Here is a 20,710-nt window from a genome sequence, read left to right as displayed (position 1 = left end):
TTTTTTCGCACCAAAAAAACAAACAAAAACGACAGTGATACCCCTTTTGTTTTTTGTGCAAAAAATAAGTTTCTCCAATCTTCTCAAAACTCTGGATTCTGATAGAGGGCCATGAGACTTAGACCTGAGTGCAAAAATGGAGGCCCTAGACCCTTCCAGAGCTGAGATATTGAGATATAATGGCATAAATGCTACGTGGGATCTCAATATCTCAGCTCTGGAAGGGGCTAGACGGAGCCTCCATTTTGGCACTCAGGTCTAAGTCCCATGGCCCTCTATCAGAATAAAGAGTTTCAAGAAGATTGTAGTAACTTATTTTTTTCTGCACACAAAAACGAAAGGGGTACCACTGTCGTTTTTTTTTTCGTGCGAAAAAATAAGTTTCTCCAATTTTCAATTTTCTCCATTCAAACTTCAGCCATGGTGAGCGTTTGCGGTCTTTGCTGTCCTCGTCAGGGCGGAGCGCTCATTGCTCATGGATTCGTCATCAGTGCTCATATTAAAAGTGAATGTGATCGCTGAGGAGGTTCAAGAGAAACGAAACCGATCCGAACGACGAAATGAAAGAGTCTAAACGCGTAGAATCTGCGGGAAATAAACCCACACTATCGCTTATCGATCTGCTCATGTGGTTGATAACCGCGGTCACGCGACTGACGCGAGCACTGCTGAGGCTGTTCCGGTGCGCGAGCCCGAGCGGTGAGTTCGCGTGATTTCTCCTTTAATATTTGTTCAATATGTTTCAAACTAAAGCTCTGTTCTATGATTAAGGGTTATAAAGGCTGTTGTTTGTGTCACCGAGATTCACTATGCTGACACAAGACGTAACTTTCGTAACAACACTAATAAAGCATAATGAACTGTACTGGTTTTTGACAGATAACGTTAAAGCCATGAGAAACGACGAAGCGACGCCGGTGTTTTTTGACCTGGAAACAACTGGACTGGGTATAGCTAACTCTCTCACACACACTCTACAGCTTTACATGATCATATGATGTTTGTTTGCCATTTTTAGACTACACAGGTCAGGTGTCACTTTCATGTGACCAATAATCTGTTCAGCTTTACAGGTGAAACTCGAAAAATGAGAATATCGTGCAAAAGTTAATTTATTTCAGTAATTCAACCTAAAAGGTGAAACTAATATATTATATAGACTCATTAAAGCGAAGTGAGATATTTCAAGCTCTTTTTGTTATTTTGATGATTATAATTTACAGCTTATGAAAACCCAAAGGTTTCATATCTGTACGCCATAACCATATTCCTTTTTATAGATGGATATATTGAGTAAATATTAAAATATTATATTTTTCATTCATTCATGTATGTGATATATATATATATATATATATATATATATGAAGAGTTCAGATGCAAAAGCCTCTAAATGCCACTTAAAATTTTCTTCTAGAATGGTCATTTTTATCAAGCTTATATATTTAAGTTCAGTAATTTCACTTAAATGACAATTAATAGGTAATCTTCATACAAGCTTGATAAATTATAATTTTAAAAGAAAATTTCAAATGGCACATAGAGGCTTTTGCATCTGAACTCTTCATATATATACATTCATATGTACTATCGGCAATAGTAATTAGATATAGCTATACTGGGTGACTATTTTTCATACTTTAAACTAATTAGAAACTAATTATAATATCTAATAAAAATAAGTGGAAATATATTTAAAAGTCCAATGCATCTAATTCTACAGTAAAATATCCTATTAAAAAAAAGATTAGAGCAAATTCTCTTTAAAGTTCATGTGCTAACTATTATTCTGTCATAATTAGCTAAAGTTGATTTCTTTGTTATACAACTTGACAAAGTGATCAACTGTCATGTCCTCTATCAGAAAGCAATGAACACTGATCCAATGCATTATTCTCTACATTTCATTACGATTTTTTTTCTTGAAAAACGACGACTATTCTCAAGATTGTATTTTGACTTTTTTTTTACTCTTAATTTAACTAGTTTAATTTCACATTATAATGACTTTAATCTCGAGATGGTTTTATTTTCATTATTCTACTGTAAAATATTGTAAGAAACAAAATTATAAAATATATCATAATGCCATCCGCTAATGCCTAAAGAAAATTAGTTGGTTAACTACAGTATAATAAAAAAAGATTTTTAAAATACAATGCATGTAATTCTACAGTAAAATACTGTTTAAAAAAATAAGTATGATATTAATGGTATTGTGTTTCCCCTGTCCTCAGACACGTCCGCGTGTGACATCGTGCAGCTGTCGGCCCTCAGCGGGAACCAGACGTTTAACGCGTACCTCCTGCCCCGCTGCAGCATCACTGACGGGGCGTCCCAGGTCACGGGTCTCACGGTCTCCGGCCAATCACTGCTCTTCCACCGCCGTCCCGTCCCCACCGTCCCACACGCACGCGCCCTTGCCGACTTCATCTCGTTCCTCAGGACCTTCAACAGGCCCTTCCTGGTGGGCCACAACAGCCGGCGCTTCGACTGGCCGATCCTGCGGCGGGTCCTGGAGGAGTTCGCCCTGCTGGAGGAGTTCCGGCGCGTGGTGTCGGGCTGCGTGGACACGCTGACGCTGAGCAGAGACATGTTCCAGCTGCAGAAATACTCCCAGCCCTACCTCGTGGAGCACTTCCTGCGGGAGCCGTACGGCGCGCACGACGCCACGGAGGACGCCAGGACCCTGCAGGAGCTTTACCGCGTGTGGGACCCCTGCGAGAGCCTCGTGTGGAAGCACACCACCACACTCAGATGATGCAACACTCACCGGTTATACACACACATATATATATATATATAACAGTCCCAGAATAGAAAAAAAAGACGTTGTTTCTTTTTAAAAATGCAATGCAGCATGAAAACTTTTTTAAGTTTAGTCAACTCAAATATCCAAGTCTCCAGTTGGTTAAACTTAAAGTGTTTGTGCCGCCTTCATTTTAAGTTTCTTTTTCACAGTGCCGTGCCTTATGGTGCAAAAGTTAATTTCAGTAATTCAACTTAAAAGCTGAAACTAATATATCATATAGACTCATTACAAGCGAAGTGAGATATTTCAAGCCTTTATTTGTTAGAATTGTGAGGATTATACAGCTTATGAAAACCTTTTAACAATAGTCTAATTTTGACTTTGGTGTTTTCATAAGCTGTGAGCTTGAAATATCTCACTTTGCATGTAATGAACCTATATGATATATTAGTTTCAGCTTTTAAGTTGAATTATTGAAATGCACCAACTTTTGCACCATATTTTCATTTCTCGAGTTTCACCTGTGGTTTTATAACAAAAAGTTAAGTTTTTTTGGGCAAATCATCTCCATAAATTACAGTACATTAGTTCATATATTATATTAATTATATACAGACAGTTTCTGCTCTCATTGACTTCCACAACACTATGGAAGTCAATGAGAGCAGAAACTGTCTGGTTACTGATATTCTTCTAAATATCAGAAAATCGACTGAATGCATTCAAAAACGGTAAAACCCAACTGTTTAAACCTGGGGGAGATGTAAAATGAGCATATTTCCAAAAAAAAAGTGGTCCTTTTAACACTTCCAGAATAGAAATAATGCCTTAGTGGTACAATAATAATTTTTTTTATTTATTTAATTACGTTTCATATAATTTTTCAAAACAGTTTTTGATAATTTGTGCTTTATTGAATTTGCAGCAATAACAGTGTAATGCGACGTCTTATTTTACACTGAACGTGTGTAAAGTGTTTCATAATGTTTATCATTTAAATCATCTGTAAATTATGCCGCGGTGTTAAAAATGTGTATTTGTTGCCTGCCTTAAACTTTTATCTTTTTTCGGTTTGTTTAATATCCGGTTTCGCTTCTTTTCCTTGATCTTAGGGATCATAATGAATATAATCTCTCAGAATTTCATTTCTACATTCTCACATATCAACATTTATTCAGGAACTGGAAATATGAACCATTTTATGAAGCTGCTAATTTTGCTTTTACCATTGCTATGCAAAAAAAAAAATGTCCCTGTTGATTTCCCTTTATTAAACTTCATATATTTGACTTTCTGCATCTGGTCTTGCTTCCTTTTCTTGATCTCAGGGGTCAGGATGAATATAAACTTTTCTACATTCTAACATGTCGACATTTATTCAGTAACTGGAAATATGAACCAATTTTTGAAACTGCTAAATTTGCTTTTACCTTTGCTCCTGTTGATTTCCCTTTATTAAACTTCATATATATGACGGTATTTCGGTTGCAACTAGACATTTACAAACATGAAAAATAAATGTTTACGTTTTTTTTTTTTATTGGAATTCATATTTTGCACAAATTCCATAGAGTTGAAGTGTTGATGTTCAGTTATATGGACACTTACAACACACAAAGCCTTTATGTCCATAATAATCTTCGGCCCCTAGAGCAAAAGAAAGGATTATTCCAGAGGGAACATGTAAATAAGTCCCGTTGACTCCGTCTGGATTCTGATCAATATAGATCAGGATTCTCAATATTTCAGCAGAAAGCTTCTGAAAGTCCAGAAGTAAAGTGTTCACTCATCCATGTGCACGTCCTCTGCCAGTTTCTGGACCATCTTGTCCTCCAGCCGTTTGGCTTGACCTGATGACAGACGGCAGAAGTGTCGAGCTGCATATTAATCTTTAAAACATGGCGATCTCGATTCAAACACCACTAAGTCCCAGTCCTAAATGACAGATTCGGCTCGGTCTCTCAAACAAAATCACACTTTAACGCTCAGATCTGTGTTCTGATCCGGAGAGAGAAGCGTCATGTAAAGGTATGACAGTCTTTTCAACCACACAGAATCATTATGTCTGTCTTACAATCATTCAAGTAATCACAGAAGGTTATAATCCGAATATAAACACTGGTGTCTACAGTAATGACCAGTTTCAGATAACGACTGCGCCAGTTAGGTGGCGACAAGTGACTTAAAAATGTATTTGCCATCGAATCATTCCCTGGAGTTTCAGTCAAAATGCAGATCCAATACAACAGTAATGCTTTCATCCGGTAATAAAACAAGTAAAGCATTTCTAATAAGGATGCACGATATATCGGTATCGGCTCCATAAGAAAATTTGTCCGATATACTAAAGCTGAACATGCGGTTAAACCCTGGTTTATAAGCGAGCTGTTGAATCATTCACACAACCTGACTAAAATAATAACTACATTTTTTTTAGGTAAACTGCAATATTTTGTCAAAACCTCTGGAGTGTGTGTGTGTGACCAGTGTGTGTTTACCTGCGTGTGGAGCTTTGATGAGGTGAATGTTTTTCTTGACTTCGCTGATAACGGCCTCCCTGCCCAGCTCTTTGCCTTTCTTCAACCTGCGCAAATATGGAAATGTTTATGGAAATGTCAAGCAAACAGAGCGATCAAACCACTGACAGACTAGCATATTCCCCATATTAGCATATTTCTGACCTCAGCCATTCAACACCCCATTTAAAGACACATGCACCTTATTATCATTTATCAAATAAGTGTTTACGAACACGTTTGGAATTTAAGCGAATCTCTGCAAGTTGCAACATCCCAAAACGGACATGAAAATGTTGCCCCTAAATTTCAGAAAAACAAGGCAAACACAGATGTGAATATGTTGAGAATATGATGTGAATATGCACTCACCTGTTGATGATAAACCGAGCCTGGCGCTTGGTCTTGATAACTTCGACCTTCTTCATCGCCTCCACTGTTCAACACACACACATACGGTTCAGGTTAAGAGTTGATCAGTTTTACGTCATTATTACACGATAAAGCCGGCACACTCACTCGTCTTGCTCCAGAGCTCTCGGTTGTATTTGACGGGAATATTCCTGCGCTTCTCGAACTCCAGCGCGTTATCCTGCCAAACACAAACACCAGCATTTATTACACTCTAGAAGACGGTTAGTTACAATCCTGGATTCTGATTGGTCAATAGCGGTATTTTATTCATAATAAAACACGGTAGGGCTGCACAATATATCACAATAATCAAAATATCACAAATGTGTGTGTATATATATCGCAATATGCATATCATAACGGCTGTGTCATGAAGAAATCACTCGTGGATTTTCACAAAAGTGACAGCCTCAAGTGCCTCACATAACAGCTGAAACAAAGGTGTGTGTGTCGGTCTCTCACCAGCGTCAGCTCTTTGCCCGCTGATTTCCTGAACGCTTTGGTCCATCTGGTCTTTCTCGGGTTTCGCTTCTTCTTGAAGTTTCTGTGGCATTTGGATCTGCAGAACCTGAAAGACTTCAAAACCACAAACCGTTCAGGATTCACACTGACAAACACAGACTGAGAACGTGCAAACACTGCAGGTGTCTTATTCTGGACGTGATATTATCATGGAGAGAATATATTAAAATTGTAGTATAATATACACTACCAGTCAAAGGTTTTGGATCGGTAAGATGTTTTAAAATAGGTTTCTTCTGCTCACCAAGGCTGTGTTTATGTGATTATAAATACAACAACAAAACAGTAAAATTGAGAAATATTATTATAATGTAAATAATCTGTTTTCTATGTGAATATATTGTAAAGTGTCATTTATTCCTGTGATCAAAGCTGAATTTTCACTCAGCATCATTACTACAGTCTTCAGTGTCACATGATCCTTCACAAATCACTCTAATATGATGATCTGATGCTCAAGAAACATTAATGATAATTGTAAATGTTGAAAACATTTTTTTTTCAGGATTCTTTGATGAATCGTTTTAAAACAAAAACCGATCCAAAATTGTTGACTGCTGTAAATAATATAAAATTATATAACATTTTATTAAATTACACATTAAATTAAATTGTTATCTATTATGTAAACTTATTTTATAGATTATGTGAAACATCATTTCCCCATGTTTTCATTACATGTAGTATTACGATATTGAAATGTTACAGTCGAGTGTCGACACGTACAATCGTTCATAAAAAAACACAAATATCAATAAGTGAACTATTTCAAAAACACCTAATTCACATTTAATACCTTAATAATAAACAATATAAAGCTACTCGTTGAAATGACGCTCATCGTCCGTCTGACATAAACACAAACACACACACGCCAGTAATATTAATAATCGCTCGAGTGTTTAACGTTACCTTACAGTCGTTCCGCACAAACATCATTCCGTGACCCGGATAAACCGGGGCCGAGCAGAAATAACACTTCTCGATACGCATTTTGATCAATTATTATTATTAAACTCGCACATGTGTCGCAGCGCTGCGAACACAGGCGGAAAAGAGGACGCTTGCCTTCCACTTCCGGTGCATGACGTCACCACGCAGGGCACAGGCTCTAGCGCCACCAAGACGCCTGGAGTAGCATTACCTCACATTAACACTAGAGCGTACAATATAATATCATATGAGTAATAAATCATGGCGACATATGTTTTCCTGTTATTTTAACTCATCGAAATAATTTGACCCATTTCAACAAGTTTTTTTTAAAGTTATATACGAGATTTAAAGTCCCCGTGAAATCAAAATTGAACCTATTTACTTTGTTAGCGCATATTACTAGTCTTGTGGTGAACAATTAATCCGTGCAAGTAAAAATATATTAAAAAAATGTTTTACCTTGGTAATGCCTTTCTGCTGTTATCTCGGGACGCTTGTCCCGAGAAAAATGGCGTTCGTCAGGTCCAGTTTTGTGTCCAGCCTCTCACGGGGATTTCGGATGCCCCAACGCCTGTGATGAGACGACTCAACGCCTGTGATGAGACGACTCAACGCCTGCGATATGTTATGGCGCCGTTTGATTCATAAACAATATTTATATTTAATATTTATATTTAAACAATATGAATGTAAGCCAGAGGAGAACTGGCCCCCGACTGAGCCTGGGTTCTCCCAAGGTTTTTTCTCCATCCAATCTGATGGAGTTTGGTTCCTTGCCACTGTCGCCTTGCTTTTGGCTTGCTTTGAGCTTGCTCAGTTGGGGTTATTTATTTAGTGTTTAGCAATGTTGTTGATCTGTGTTGTGCTACTTACATGTTATCACTGTGAAGCTGCTTTGATACAATCTGTATTGTGAAAAGCGCTATATAAATAAATGTGACTTGACTTGACTTGACTTAATCTTTAATCAAAATCTGAAAAGTTACTTCCGGTCTGGAACGGTTTCTTTTTCTGATGACGTAGGCTTCACAGTTTGGGTGGGGAAACGCTTAACCACTCCCCTCAAACCGTTAGTTTACTATGAGCGAGAGATGGAGAGGAGGAGCGCTAGAGTAAAACCCTGCCCTCTGTTCAATATTCCGTTTCACTTGGAAATACGTCACAGCACTGGAGAAAAATCGTTTGCAACTTCCGGTTCACGGGGACTTTAACCAGACAAAATTTAAAAAAAGATTATTTGAAATACACTGAACGAAGCTATTGTTATTATTTTCTGTTTGAATTATTCCAATTTTAGACAGACAGACACTTTATATCTAAATTGTTTTAAATTGCTTAATTTTAAGTGGTTTCGTGTAAAATCGTAATGAATAGAGATATTTTCAGTAGTGATGAACGTTTTCGAAACGTTTCAAAATTCCAATGTTTCGCCGCTGTTTTTTACTTTATATTATTATTTATAATAGGCCTACTTTTTAAAAAATATATGCATTTGTAGACATTTTTAATGATAGGCCTACATTTGTAGAACTAAAATAAAAAGGAAGCGTTTTAGTTGATTGTCTCTAGCTCTATACAAAACAAGCCATACAATTTAATTAATTAAATAACACATATTATATACAGACGCTTCATATTTAATGGTAAATGTAATAGATGATTTGTTAATACACTTTCAATGAAATGTTTGTAAAAATCTTTGGCATGAGTTTTCATTGCACTTACACTGTTCTGACCAGCAGGGGTCGCCAGCGCGTTGCGTTTCGAGTGAATCATTTCGGTTGAATTGATTCATAGTTTCGAAAAGCTTCGTTTCTCTGATCACTGCTTTACAGAAGTCCTATTTTTGAAAAATCTATTATTTTAATGCAGTTAAGTATAATAATAGCCTTCAAATTAAATATCACTGGCATTAAACTCATTTACATAAGACATCAAAAGGGGTGATTTCTAACTAACTAAAAACAACATTAATGAGCCAAACAGTTTTTTTTTTTTTAGAAATATTTTATTATAATGTGCATTGTTCTGACCACTTTTTGGCATGTAATGGAATCAAACTGGAACAACATGCTCAACATGAGGGGCTTAAATAATCATGATACAAATTATAATAACTCAACAGGAAAAAAATCATGCTAAAAGTCCATTAAAGTTCCTGACTCAGAGTATAAAACACATTTCTTTGGCTGTTCAGGGACATTCAATGAGCAAAACCCTTCAATGTGAACAAACAAAACATTAAACACAAATGACAAGTTCAAAATCACTCCTAAGAATAAAAAAAAATGGAAAGCACAGCATATTGAAGCATTTACAGGCCTAATTCAAAGACTTTGTGATTTTTTTTTACAATCAGGAGTAAATTCACATTGTTTGAGATTGGTTTGGCACGACACATGTTCAATACGCTAAAAAGGGTTTAAAACAGGTTTCTGAAGGTTTAAAGATGTGTGATCGTAGTCAAAACATTATGCAACTTTACAAAAGCAAAAGTCTAGTCAAGTCTACACAGGGGCGACCGTATCAATCTTTGGTAAAGTTATAGATTTAATTTGCTTTCTGAAAAATGATTTTGTGTCACCTCGTTCTAAAGGGTTGTTTCAAAGCTCTGATTATATTTTTCCCAAGTCACATTATAAAATATTGTTCGGACAACAGTAATACAGCAAATGTAGTTCAGCCACACTTCATACAAACACTCAAAGTCACACAATCACGATCATACTCGATGTTGAAATCGTAATTCAACCCAGTGAAAGAAGTAAACAACTCTTTGGATTCTAGCGTGCGTCATACGTCACACACCCGCCTCGTCACTACAATCTAAAATGGAGGCCTAGCGAAGAAAATATGAGCGTCGGAACGTAAAGCTGAAATGCGATACTTTTGGCACTTTCTTTCAAATATACAGAAATATATAGTATCTATCTTTGGAGGTAACAGCTCTGTATACTTCATTTCACTCTTTGGATCAGACATCTTTCATATTGCAAACGATCCTCCCATCATAAGGCCGTCGACGTCTTAAAGCTTTCAGTTTGTTGGACCGACATCACCGGTGCCATTTTTTTTTTTTTGTGGTTATTTTTTACACTTGTTCACCACAGAAATCATGCAGGTAAAAAAAAGTTTTCACGTTGACGTGACGTTTTCAAGTCATAACGTTATAAACCAACAAAAACAACGGATGATTTCGAAATGATTTATATAACTCGGTTGCTTACCGTAAACGAACACTTTCAGGTTGAAAAGGTGTGTTCACGCCATGTCGTCATTACCGTAACGATTCTGAACGCCGTTTGTAGAACACAACGTAAAGTTACATTTTCTGTGAGTTACAACTTTCACCACGTGGCCTCGACTGTTCCTGCTTTATATTTCAGTACAAAAGGTGCCAAACATTGATAATTTAATTCTTGATGATTTCATATTAATGATTTCATATTGTCTATACAAAAGCAAAAATATATATAGGGAGTGGAAATGGCTAATAAGACAATATGTGCTCCTCTGTCGCCATCTACTGGTTATAGCAGTCTTTTTATTTTAAATAAAAGTTTTTATTTGCCACCAAGTGTTAGTTTTCCCACATCTTGAAACTTTAGTTTTACAAATGTTTTTGGTCATCACATTAAAAATAACATTTAAATTGGATGGTATTTAGAGCTTTTAAGTTCTAACAAAAAGTTGTGTTAAGCACTTGAAAAGTCCTTGAATTTCACTCTCAAAGGGCTGTTTGAACCCTGAAATGGATAATGTAAAAACATTCGAATATTTCTGCCACAATACCATGGTTACAGACATGAAATCCATGGTGATTTGTGAATTGTAAAGCCTTCTATAACTGGTTCGCTCATATGTTTCCACGTCAGTGTGATTTGATCTGATATAACAGAATTCTGTGCTGAATTTTAATGCTACTTTGCTGCAAGGTTATTAATTCTGCTGCAAATTAAAACACTTTCTCGCTGGATCTCATTCTGTTTAGTTTGATGTTCCACAATGCGACTTAGGTTAAGACGTTAAGACATGGCGTGAACGCAACATTATTTTCTGTTGTAATCAAATGCCGTCAATACGGTTTCATTCGACTAAACCCAAAATATTCCTTTAAAGAAGCAAGAGCTAATTTATGTGAACAACCAAAATGAATCAAAACCGAATCCTCCACAACACAAACTGTGCGCAATATCACAGCTAACTCAACAAACAAGCTTAATACAGTAGCATCGGAGCAACCTGATCTCATCTGCCAAGCGTAAAGCGCTCATGCGCTACACGACAGTGGACAGGAGGTCGTACAACACAAGAACGGCGAACTGAATTAAATAAACTGAGGTAAACGGTTCACTCGTATGCACTCGAACACGTATAAAGCAGCATTCATAACCTGACACGCCACTTTCATATTGCTTTTTGTATCTTCAAGTCAAAAATAAATATGTAGGGTGAGGTTTTAAAGGATTTTTTCATGTAAACCTGGAAAGTCTTAGGATTTTGATGTAAAAGAAAAATATTTCAGCTTCTGCACTATTTTCGTGTGAAAATAAGCAATGAAACTAGAGTACTTGAATGTCTCATAATTAACTAGAAAAGAATGAAAAACAGTAGTTTTCAGGTAACACTTTACAATTAGGTCTCATTTGTAATCATCAGTATATGCATTAACTAACAACGAGCAATATATTCTTGCAGCTTATTAACTTTTGATCGAAAAAAAGGTATTAGTAAATGCTGAGATGATATATTAACAAAGATTAATATGAGGCAATAATATTTTAAAAGCATTCATTAATCTTTCTTAAATGCTAGTTAATTTGTTTGCGACTGTATGACTTTTAATTAGTGTAAATGTTGAAATTAACATTAAGATGCAGTAGAAGTATTGTTCATTGTTAGTTTAGATTAACTTATTGAACCTTAATGTAAAGTGTTCCTATTTTAATATTATCTTTTGGACTCTTTGGATTATATACGGCAAAACACATTCAGTGTTGATATCACAACAATAGTAGAACTCGAGGAACTGCACAAACCCGTACGAGGGCGAATGAGGTAGAGAGACAGCAGAACCAAACCCCGTCTCTGTCACAAATAAACACGCGTCCGTCAGCGTAAAACACACATCCGGCGCTCTTCAACACATTCATCATCCGGAGCAGGGAAAGCTGATGGGACACACGTCTAATCTTTGGGAATCACTCCGAACAGGTCCGGCCGGGAAAGGCAAGTCATTAGAAAAGGCTGTGCAAGTTTGTCAAAGCCAGCAGAGCATCTGCGACTTAGTAAAGCTATATATTTAAAGGGTTTTTGGCACGAGCAGCCGCATCGCAGTCTCTCCGGATCCGTCGTATCCTGAAGAAACAGTGCGGCTGGTTTTCATAGAGACAGAGCGACACGCCGTCTCCATTGAGTTTGCATTGTGTGAAGCTGCCGCCTCGTCATTTATGACTTATTACAAAAAAAACAAAACGTTGTGTAAAAGCTGCTGTGTGACAGAGTGTACAGCAAACAAGCTAAACAACCTGTCGACCCCAAAAAACAGTGTTTAAGGACACAAAAGCGGGACAGGCTGGAGCGAATGGGTAAACTGTGGGATCCTGACACTTAAAATGCATTTAGAAACTGGTAAGTCAAATATCCAAATGTCAGTTTTATATGTTATACGCTATCCTGTGGCTGATAATGTTCCCCTCAGTGGCGTGAGTTAATTCTCAGAGTAATACGTCATGTTTCGGTCGCTCTCAATCGCATGTCTCCACTTTTGTGTCCTTAAACACTGTTTTTTGGGGTCGACAGCTTATAAACACGTATTTCTGGGTTGTTTAGCTTGTTTGCTGTACACTCTGTGACACAGCAGCTTTTAAACTTTGTTTTGTTTTTTGTTATAAGTCAGAAACTCAGTTTTTGAGACAGTTAGATTGTGTGTGTGGGCGTGGCCTAAATGTGCTTTGTCTCTATTTGTCCTGGAATCTCAGGCCACGCCCATTCACATCACACGAGTGACAGGTATGTCTCGTTTATCTTCCGTCTCCTCGTCCCGCACTGCTCTGCGAACTCTCCGGCTCCCCCAGTGGCCGGAAGAGGATCTGCTCGTCCTCGTAACGCAGAACCGTCTTCGCCACCGCATGAACACGATCATCAATCTGTGCAACACAAACACATCCGACATTAGAGATCGTGGGCAGAAAAACACTTAACTAAACAGAAAAACACTTGTTAACTAAAATGCTAAAAAAATAAAATAAAAATAAATGAAAAACTTTTACTAAATGAAATTTATAACTAATGCGAAATCCGTTTAAGTTGAAGCGCTTAAATTACTTACTGGAAATAAATAAAAACTAAACCTGAACTAAAACTAACCAAAATGTCAGAAGCATATGACATATTTGTGTAAAAATTAAAATGAATTGAAAGTATAAAAATATTTAAAACTATGAATAATAGATTTAATTCAGAAATGTGTCATTATTGTTAAAAAAAATGTTATTTGAAATTAAGCTAAAATAAATTAAAATATTAATATTAAATAAAAAACTAAATGAAAGTTAGAAATTAAAAGATAATTAAAAGATTGATCTCACTTTGCTCGCTTGCTTCATCATCTGATCTGCTCCGCCCTTGAAACAAACAAAACATGTATTTAAATCATTAAAGTTTGGTCTTTTTAAAGACGACACTTGGCAGATTATTGCTGAAGTGAAAAAAGTTTAAAATAAACTTATAGACCTATAAGTTATAGACCTATACATTTTTTTTTGTTTGTTTTTTAACAAAATGTATATTTTCCAAAAAAAACGTTTTACTCTAAATCTGCTTGAAAATCAAAGCCATAAATCTAAACAAGTCGTGTTACAAATTTGATTTCTTAAGAAATGAGCGTTCAGTGAGAGTGTGTGTGGCTGCAGTACCGAACGCTTCCACTAGAGGAAACTCATTCATTTCCAATGCGCTCGTTTCTGACCGCGAGGAACACAAGCGTAAATATTTTTGTCAAAACCTTTTAACCTAAACAATTATATATATATTTTTTAAATGTCAATTTTCTGTCAAAAATTCAAACCCTATGTACACATTGGTAAATAAAGTAAACAAATTCTTACTTTAGTATCAATAAAGTGTGTCCTCATCATCGGCCTCAGGCCCTCTGCGGGCTCCGCCTGCTGCTGATTGGCTGATGACGCATCGTTGTGCATGACTTCATTCCTCACCTGTCCAATCATCTTCGAGGAAGAGGCTTTCCTGCTGAGAGAAACCCACACTGGCTGTCACATATTGGCCACCATATCCGTATCGGTCGATATGTGTTTATTATCTTGGCTGATATATTAAAGCTGATAAATAATGTATTAGTTTTACAATCGAAATCTAAAGTTTTTACAAACAATAACTTGGTTTCCCTGGATATGGTTTATTTAGCAACCGGAGATATTTATAGTGTGCTCAGCTCGTTGAACCCTTCAGTTTAGCTAATTTACGAGCAAGAAAAATATTTGTTATCCTGTAAGTTAGGCTTGTCTAGCTATGGGCGTTACACTTTCTTTTTTTGTTACCTATAATTAAAACACACAGGTAGGCATAGTATAACGGCTAACTAGATTGTAATAAATACAATTGATAAATTGTAAACGGATACTTTGGTTGCCTGTTGCTATGGTTACTCACAGCTGATGTAGCCAGTGCATTTATTTATTAATTTCGAAACAGTCAGTTTCACCAGAACTCCTTTACTAGGTGTCCTCTATCACTTTTTAATGGACACCCTGCAGCCAATCAGAATCGAGTATTCACCCAGACCATGGCATAAAAAGAACTATCGGTATCGGCTTTCAAATATAAAGAATTATCGGTATCGGCCAAAATGATCATATCATTCTCATCTCTAATCTTCAACACGAACAGAGCGATCTGGTTCTGTGAGAGACGGAAGACTCACCGCGTCTCGCTCTTGGTGAGGAGGATGAAGATGCAGAGGATGATGCAGGACAGAGCGATGCACACGCCCACGACGATCCCCGTCATCGACTTCTCGTCCATGAGATACAGCCCGTCCATAAACGCTGTAAAAATCGAATTTTTGTTAAAGTGCAGGAGATTAATGTTCACTTAATTTATACCTGACAGACTTGCATGGCTTATACTTAGATTCTCACATGTGACCCTGGATCACTAACCCAGTCTCCAGTCGCACGGGTGTATTTGTGGCGATAGATGCATTGTATGGGTCAAAATTATTGATTTTTCTTTTATGCCAAAAATCATTAGGATATTAAGTAAAGATCATTTTCCATGAAGATATTTTGTAAATTTCCTATCGTAAATTATATTAAAAAAAATATTGGATGCACCAAAAGCCAGAACATTATTGCATGTTTTTATTTTTTTTTTGCACCTTCAGATTCCAGATTTAGACAAATATTGTCCTATCCTAACAAACCATCCATCACAGTGAAGATTATTTATTCAGCTTTCAGATGGTGTATAAATCTCAATTTCAAAAAATTGACCCATGTACAGAGCAAGGCAAGCATTTGTGCTTATAAAACGTACATTTTTTTATTTATTTTTTAAATGGCCGATGGTTTCGCTAGATAAGACCCTTATTCATCGTTTGGTGTCATTTAAAGCTGCGCTGAAACTGTCTTTTGGACCTTGAACCGTTTGGTTCCCATTAAAGTCCATTATATGGAGAAAAATCCTGGAATGTTTTCATCAAAAACCTTAATTTCTTTTCTTTCGAAGAAAGAAAGACATTGACATCTTGGATGACATGGGGGTGAGTAAATTATCAGCAAAAGTTTTTTTTAAAAGTGAACTAAAGCTTTAAATAATACAGTAGAAGAGGGATTGGTGTACCTGTGCTGTCGGCGCGGTGGTCAGTGTGCCGTGGGGTTTTCCCCGGCTGAACTCGACCTCTGACCCTCAGCTCAACGGTGCCGGAGAACGGCCCGTCTCCCGCCGGGTTCGAGGCAGAGATCTTCACCAGGTAAACGCTCCCCGACTCCAGCTTCTCCAGGAGAGCCATCGTGTTCACCGCTGGAGAGAGAGGCCATCAAAGCACAATCACACCAAGAGGATGATTAAGTGATATATTGTATTCAAATATTTTATAATATATATTTAAATATATAATAAAAACAGTTTGTACTGTGTGTTGTCAATGTGTCAATATGTCATCTCTGTGCCATGATGTGTGCGTTTCACTGCGTGAGAACATGGTGTGTGTGAGAGAGGCGTGGCTTGTCGGACATAGCAACAGTAACTAAAGGGGGCGGGTCTTTGTGAGCGGTGTGTGAGGAACACGTGCAGTAGTTCTGGTTCTGCTCACCTTCCCTCTGGAGAACCTGCCATTCCCCGGCGCTCCCGGCGCTGTGAGAGGCGTAGAGGACGGTGTAGTGCGTCACACACAGATCCGGCTGGTCCGGCGGATTCCACGACACCAGCGCCGTGTCGTCCTCGATCAGAGTCGCCCGCACGGCCTGAGGCGGAGACCCCGGGGCTGACGACACAAGAAGCGCTTGAGTCTCACAGGGAGAGTGCATTAACATCCAATCCAGCGGCTTCAGTTACGACAACAACTAACTCAGTGTGATGCTTATTTGTTAGGGGTGTAGCGATACACGTATTCGTATTGAACCGTTCGGTATGAGGCTTTCGGTCACGCATCTTTATCCATGTAACTGCCATATGTGACCTGTTCTTTTCTTTAATGTGTGATGCTTGTTTGTTTGTTTTTGACTATGTTGTATTTGTACAGGGGTTGGACAATGAAACTGAAACACTGGCCAATGTTGGAGGTTTCACATCTATATGCCTGGCGGCCAATCTTCAGAGTGAAGCACGGGTGGATCAGTGATGGTTTGAGCTCCAATATCATGACAATCCTGATTGTATTTGATGGACACGACACTGCCGAGGACTACCAAACCCTTCTGGAGGATCATGATCACCTGATGCACCATGATCATGCACCAACACACACAGCAAGACTTGTGACAGAAGGGTTTGATGAAGATGAAAGTGACGTTGAACATCTCCCATGGTCTGCACAGTCACCAGATCTGAATATTATTGAGGTGTTTCGGAGGAGCGAGTCCACCAGCATCATATAGTGACCTGGACACTGTTCTGGAAGAGGAACGGCTCATAATCCCTCTGGTCACTGTGAAGGACTTCTATCTGTCAATTGGTGCTGTATTTGGATGCAAAATGAGGCCCTCACCATTCTAACAAATTATTGTGTAGTAAAACCAGGTGTTTCAGTTTTTTTTGTCCAACCCCTGTATTTACCCCTTTCACACGTAAGGGTTAATGCCCGACGAGGTGTCCATTGTCAGGTTTTAATGGACGACGGCGAGGCGTAAACCGGCCGACGCGCAGCGGAGGACGGTTGCCTCCGCCGAAGTCCATTAAAACCTGACAATGGACACCTCGGAGGGCATTAACCCGCTTATACCATGGTCACTTGCCAAATAAAACATTTTTAAAACATTAGTTTATATTTTAATTAGGCTAAATCTAGTTTTTACAAATAATAACTTGCATTGCCTGACTGTTTATTTAGCAACCGGAGATATTTATAGTCCGCTTAGCTCGTATCCCTTCAGGTTCACAAATGTATTTTTTTTTTTCATGAAACACAAAAGGTAGGCATAGTTTTTTTTTTTATTACACATAAAACAATTAATCAAACAACAATAAAAAAACAATTAGCTCTGACCTCCAGCGATTTGCGCTTAACGTTATAGAGGGCAATAAATTAATCAGATCAAAGAGAGGGTCATTTGCCTCAGGCTCCTTAGGCTTGAAACGCTGTAACGTTCAGCCTTCTCCTGTCTTGGTTGTCTGGACAGCTGCGTAAAACTCCCACAGGGTCTCATTCAGGGGTGCGTTTCCCGAAAGCATCGTTATCCAACTATGGTCGCAAGTTACGTCGTTACCAATAGAGTTCAATGGAGCAGCGCAGCAGCGGTGTAATTTCCTCCGTTTTATTTACATTTTTTCTTTCTTCAGCAGCATACCAGTCGTCAAAGTTGCCATATTCTCCATAAATGTTAAAAGAAATAGCACGAAGTCGCTCATTGTTGTATTAGGCTATAATATCTAACGTTAGATGATAGAGCTAGAGCATGTGACTGCCTGTTGCTATGGTTACTCACAGCCGTTGTGGGCAGCGCATTTATTTATTCATTTCGAATGGTAAACAGGCAGTTTCACCAGAACTACTTTACTAGGTGTCCTCTATCACTTTTTAACGGACACCCAGCAGCCAATCAGAATCGAGTATTCACCCAGACCATGGTATAAGTAAGTTTAAAATATTCTAACTGACCCCCCAGCGTGAGTTTTTCAAGGCGACCGTTATTTAGAACTTGCCACTTTAATGTTTCCATGGTGACGCGTCATTGCTTGTCACGAGTGAATGATCATCTGCTTTTGTGTCATTTTTCCTTTTTTATCAAAAATATTCAAAAATGTATTAGCTATATCATGAAACACTGATATTCCGATTGTCAAATATGTGCAAGTGGATGGGTTTTGTTGTTTAGACATCTTTATAACGATCGCGTTATTTGAGCTGTATGCACAATGGGCGGCGCCATTTTAGTTTCGTTTTCAGTTCAGAGAATCGTATCTGTTGGATTTATAACGTCAATTCCTCCACTTTTCACGAAATACATGATAGTAAGAGGCTGGTGAACTGGGAGAAGAATAGGGTCAAATGTTATGTGTATCTGATATGAATAAAACGTGTCGTCTTATTATAATTGAAATGATTATTATTGCCGCTTCCATAGACATTGGTGTGTATTTTACAAACTCAAAATAATTGTTTTGCCAGTACATATGTGTATTTAAATGTCTGAAACCTAAAATAAACATTATGTTGTTGTTAAAACACTCAATAGTTGTGATATATGACAGCACTGAGTGCGTCTGTCTCTGGCTGAGTGCCAGCAAGTTTGAATTTAGCAGTTGCTGACGTGATGCACTGAACGTTGTAATCACACCGGTGTGATCGTACGCGTGAAAGGGTTAAATTGTAACTGGTCTCCCACGGAAAATAGATTTCAGTCTCAAATTGGTAATTAAATCAAATATAATATCAATATTTTAAAATATTATTAAATTTCAAATGCAATTCAAATAAATAAACCTTAAATGTAGTAAATCTTAAATCCGAGTGCACAGTGACAGTCTATTCTTTATCTTCGCTTTAACAAACTTATAATATATCATCGAATGCTAGTAATGCTAGTTTGTAGCCGCTACCTTCCAGCGGAGTCCTGTGATAGACGCTAGCGCTCCAGGGACTGGACATCTGATCCATATGAAGACGAACCGCAAACTCATAACGAGTGTTGGGCCGGAGACCTGAGACCGTCACGGTTTGCTCGGTTCTGAAGAGAGAGAACACACGTCTGACATCTGGATCCAGAAGCTGAAGTGCTGTGGATGTGTTGCGGCGCACTTACGTCTGGGCGTAGCGTACGCTGTCGGCGGCGGAGGGACTCGCGGGCCCGTAGCGGACGGAGTAGCTGACGCTGTTCCCAGAGCTGAACGCAGGACGACCCCAACTCAGACTCACCGCTGACGAGCTGCGGGCTGCGGCCTGGACGCGGTCCGGGGGCGGCAGGGCGGCCAAACGCCGGTTTGGTGCGGCTGACACACACACACACACAGGTTTGTTTTGCTATACTTGTGAAAACATTCCATAGGCGTAATGGTTTTTCTACTGTACAAACTGTATATTCTCTCCTCACTCACACACACACATAAATATACATGCGCACACATAAATACACACACACAAATACATGCACACATAAATACACACACACACACAAATAAATACACACGCACACTAACCTGACCCCATGACAGAAATCTTTTTGTCATTTTATTAACTACATTTATAACAACACATTTGTAATGATGAAGTTGCAATTTAATACATTTTAAAATCTATTAACTTTAATGTAATATTGTATAACAAACACACTACAGTTAAAATCATGTGCTTTAGTATGTTAGTCAACACAAAGTGTATCACAAAAGATTATTAAAACAAAAATATTAAATAACCCTTTTTAATTTGACGTTTTTAAAAGTGCATGACAGTGTACTCTTTTTAAGTACACTTAAGTGGCCTTTTATTTAATTAATATCATATTATCTGCACGTGCATCACATGCATCTTAAATATACTTTTTAGATTTGCTGTACACTATAAGTGCACTTCTATTTCGCAAGAGGAAATATTTCGCTTTATGTTAGCTTATCATGCTAACAATGAAAGATCGGCTTAACAAACGTCGCTTTTCAAGTTAAATGTTGATTGAATACAAACATGAGTCAGCGTTCAATTTCAGAAGTTTAAACGCACAAGTTCATGTGTTTCGAACACTTACAAGGACATCCAGGAGTGTTGACCGTCTGATGAGCCTGATAGCCGTCGCCGTTAGCACTGAACGCTAACAGTTTCACATGGTACTTCACTCTGGGGTCTGAAGAACAACATAAAACATTATAAAATAGAGTTATAGTTACACAAAGGGCCTTA

The 20,710-nt window shown here is 37.9% G+C and overlaps 3 protein-coding genes across 5 annotated transcripts in view; 1 reads left to right on the top strand and 2 right to left on the bottom strand.

Moving 5' to 3' along the window:
- The first annotated feature begins 472 nt into the window (after nucleotides 1-472).
- Nucleotides 473-4,046, top strand: plex9.1 (PML-like exon 9.1). Of its 2 annotated transcripts, XM_039648078.2 has the most exons (3): nucleotides 477-699; nucleotides 880-948; nucleotides 2,238-4,046. In XM_039648078.2, exons 1-3 carry the CDS (start codon nucleotides 561-563, stop codon nucleotides 2,759-2,761), a joined length of 732 nt encoding a protein of 243 aa, XP_039504012.1. In that variant the 5' UTR covers nucleotides 477-560; the 3' UTR covers nucleotides 2,762-4,046. The 2 variants fall into 2 exon arrangements, with proteins under 2 accessions (XP_088983839.1, XP_039504012.1); XM_089127713.1 differs by lacking the exon at nucleotides 880-948 and having other exon boundaries at nucleotides 473-699.
- Nucleotides 3,645-7,275, bottom strand: rsl24d1 (ribosomal L24 domain containing 1). The gene is made up of 6 exons (XM_039648077.2): nucleotides 7,117-7,275; nucleotides 6,145-6,258; nucleotides 5,788-5,860; nucleotides 5,641-5,704; nucleotides 5,251-5,336; nucleotides 3,645-4,602 (listed from the first exon to the last, which is right to left on the bottom strand). The coding sequence occupies exons 1-6, from the start codon at nucleotides 7,195-7,197 to the stop codon at nucleotides 4,535-4,537; spliced, it is 486 nt and encodes a 161-aa protein (XP_039504011.2). The 5' UTR covers nucleotides 7,198-7,275; the 3' UTR covers nucleotides 3,645-4,534.
- A 1,871-nt stretch (nucleotides 7,276-9,146) lies between these two features.
- Nucleotides 9,147-20,710, bottom strand: part of prtgb (protogenin homolog b (Gallus gallus)) — a 28,099-nt gene continuing 16,535 nt past the window's right edge. Inside the window, exons 11-19 of one of the 2 annotated variants that reach the window (XM_089127685.1) lie at nucleotides 20,559-20,654; nucleotides 19,623-19,809; nucleotides 19,420-19,547; nucleotides 16,475-16,645; nucleotides 16,003-16,182; nucleotides 15,083-15,206; nucleotides 14,250-14,391; nucleotides 13,731-13,766; nucleotides 9,147-13,289 (exon numbers count right to left, since the gene is read on the bottom strand). In XM_089127685.1, coding sequence (XP_088983811.1) covers nucleotides 13,164-13,289; nucleotides 13,731-13,766; nucleotides 14,250-14,391; nucleotides 15,083-15,206; nucleotides 16,003-16,182; nucleotides 16,475-16,645; nucleotides 19,420-19,547; nucleotides 19,623-19,809; nucleotides 20,559-20,654 — 1,190 coding nt within the window. In that variant the 3' untranslated portion in view covers nucleotides 9,147-13,163. The remainder of the gene's footprint in view (nucleotides 13,290-13,730; nucleotides 13,767-14,249; nucleotides 14,392-15,082; nucleotides 15,207-16,002; nucleotides 16,183-16,474; nucleotides 16,646-19,419; nucleotides 19,548-19,622; nucleotides 19,810-20,558; nucleotides 20,655-20,710) is intronic. The other variant, XM_089127686.1, reaches the window with a different exon arrangement.

This window comes from Pimephales promelas, chromosome 25, assembly GCF_988280905.1.
Source record: "Pimephales promelas chromosome 25, fPimPro1.hap1.1, whole genome shotgun sequence".
In the NCBI taxonomy this organism is placed as follows: domain Eukaryota; kingdom Metazoa; phylum Chordata; class Actinopteri; order Cypriniformes; family Leuciscidae; genus Pimephales; species Pimephales promelas.
This window is presented reverse-complemented; position numbering and strand designations above follow the sequence as displayed.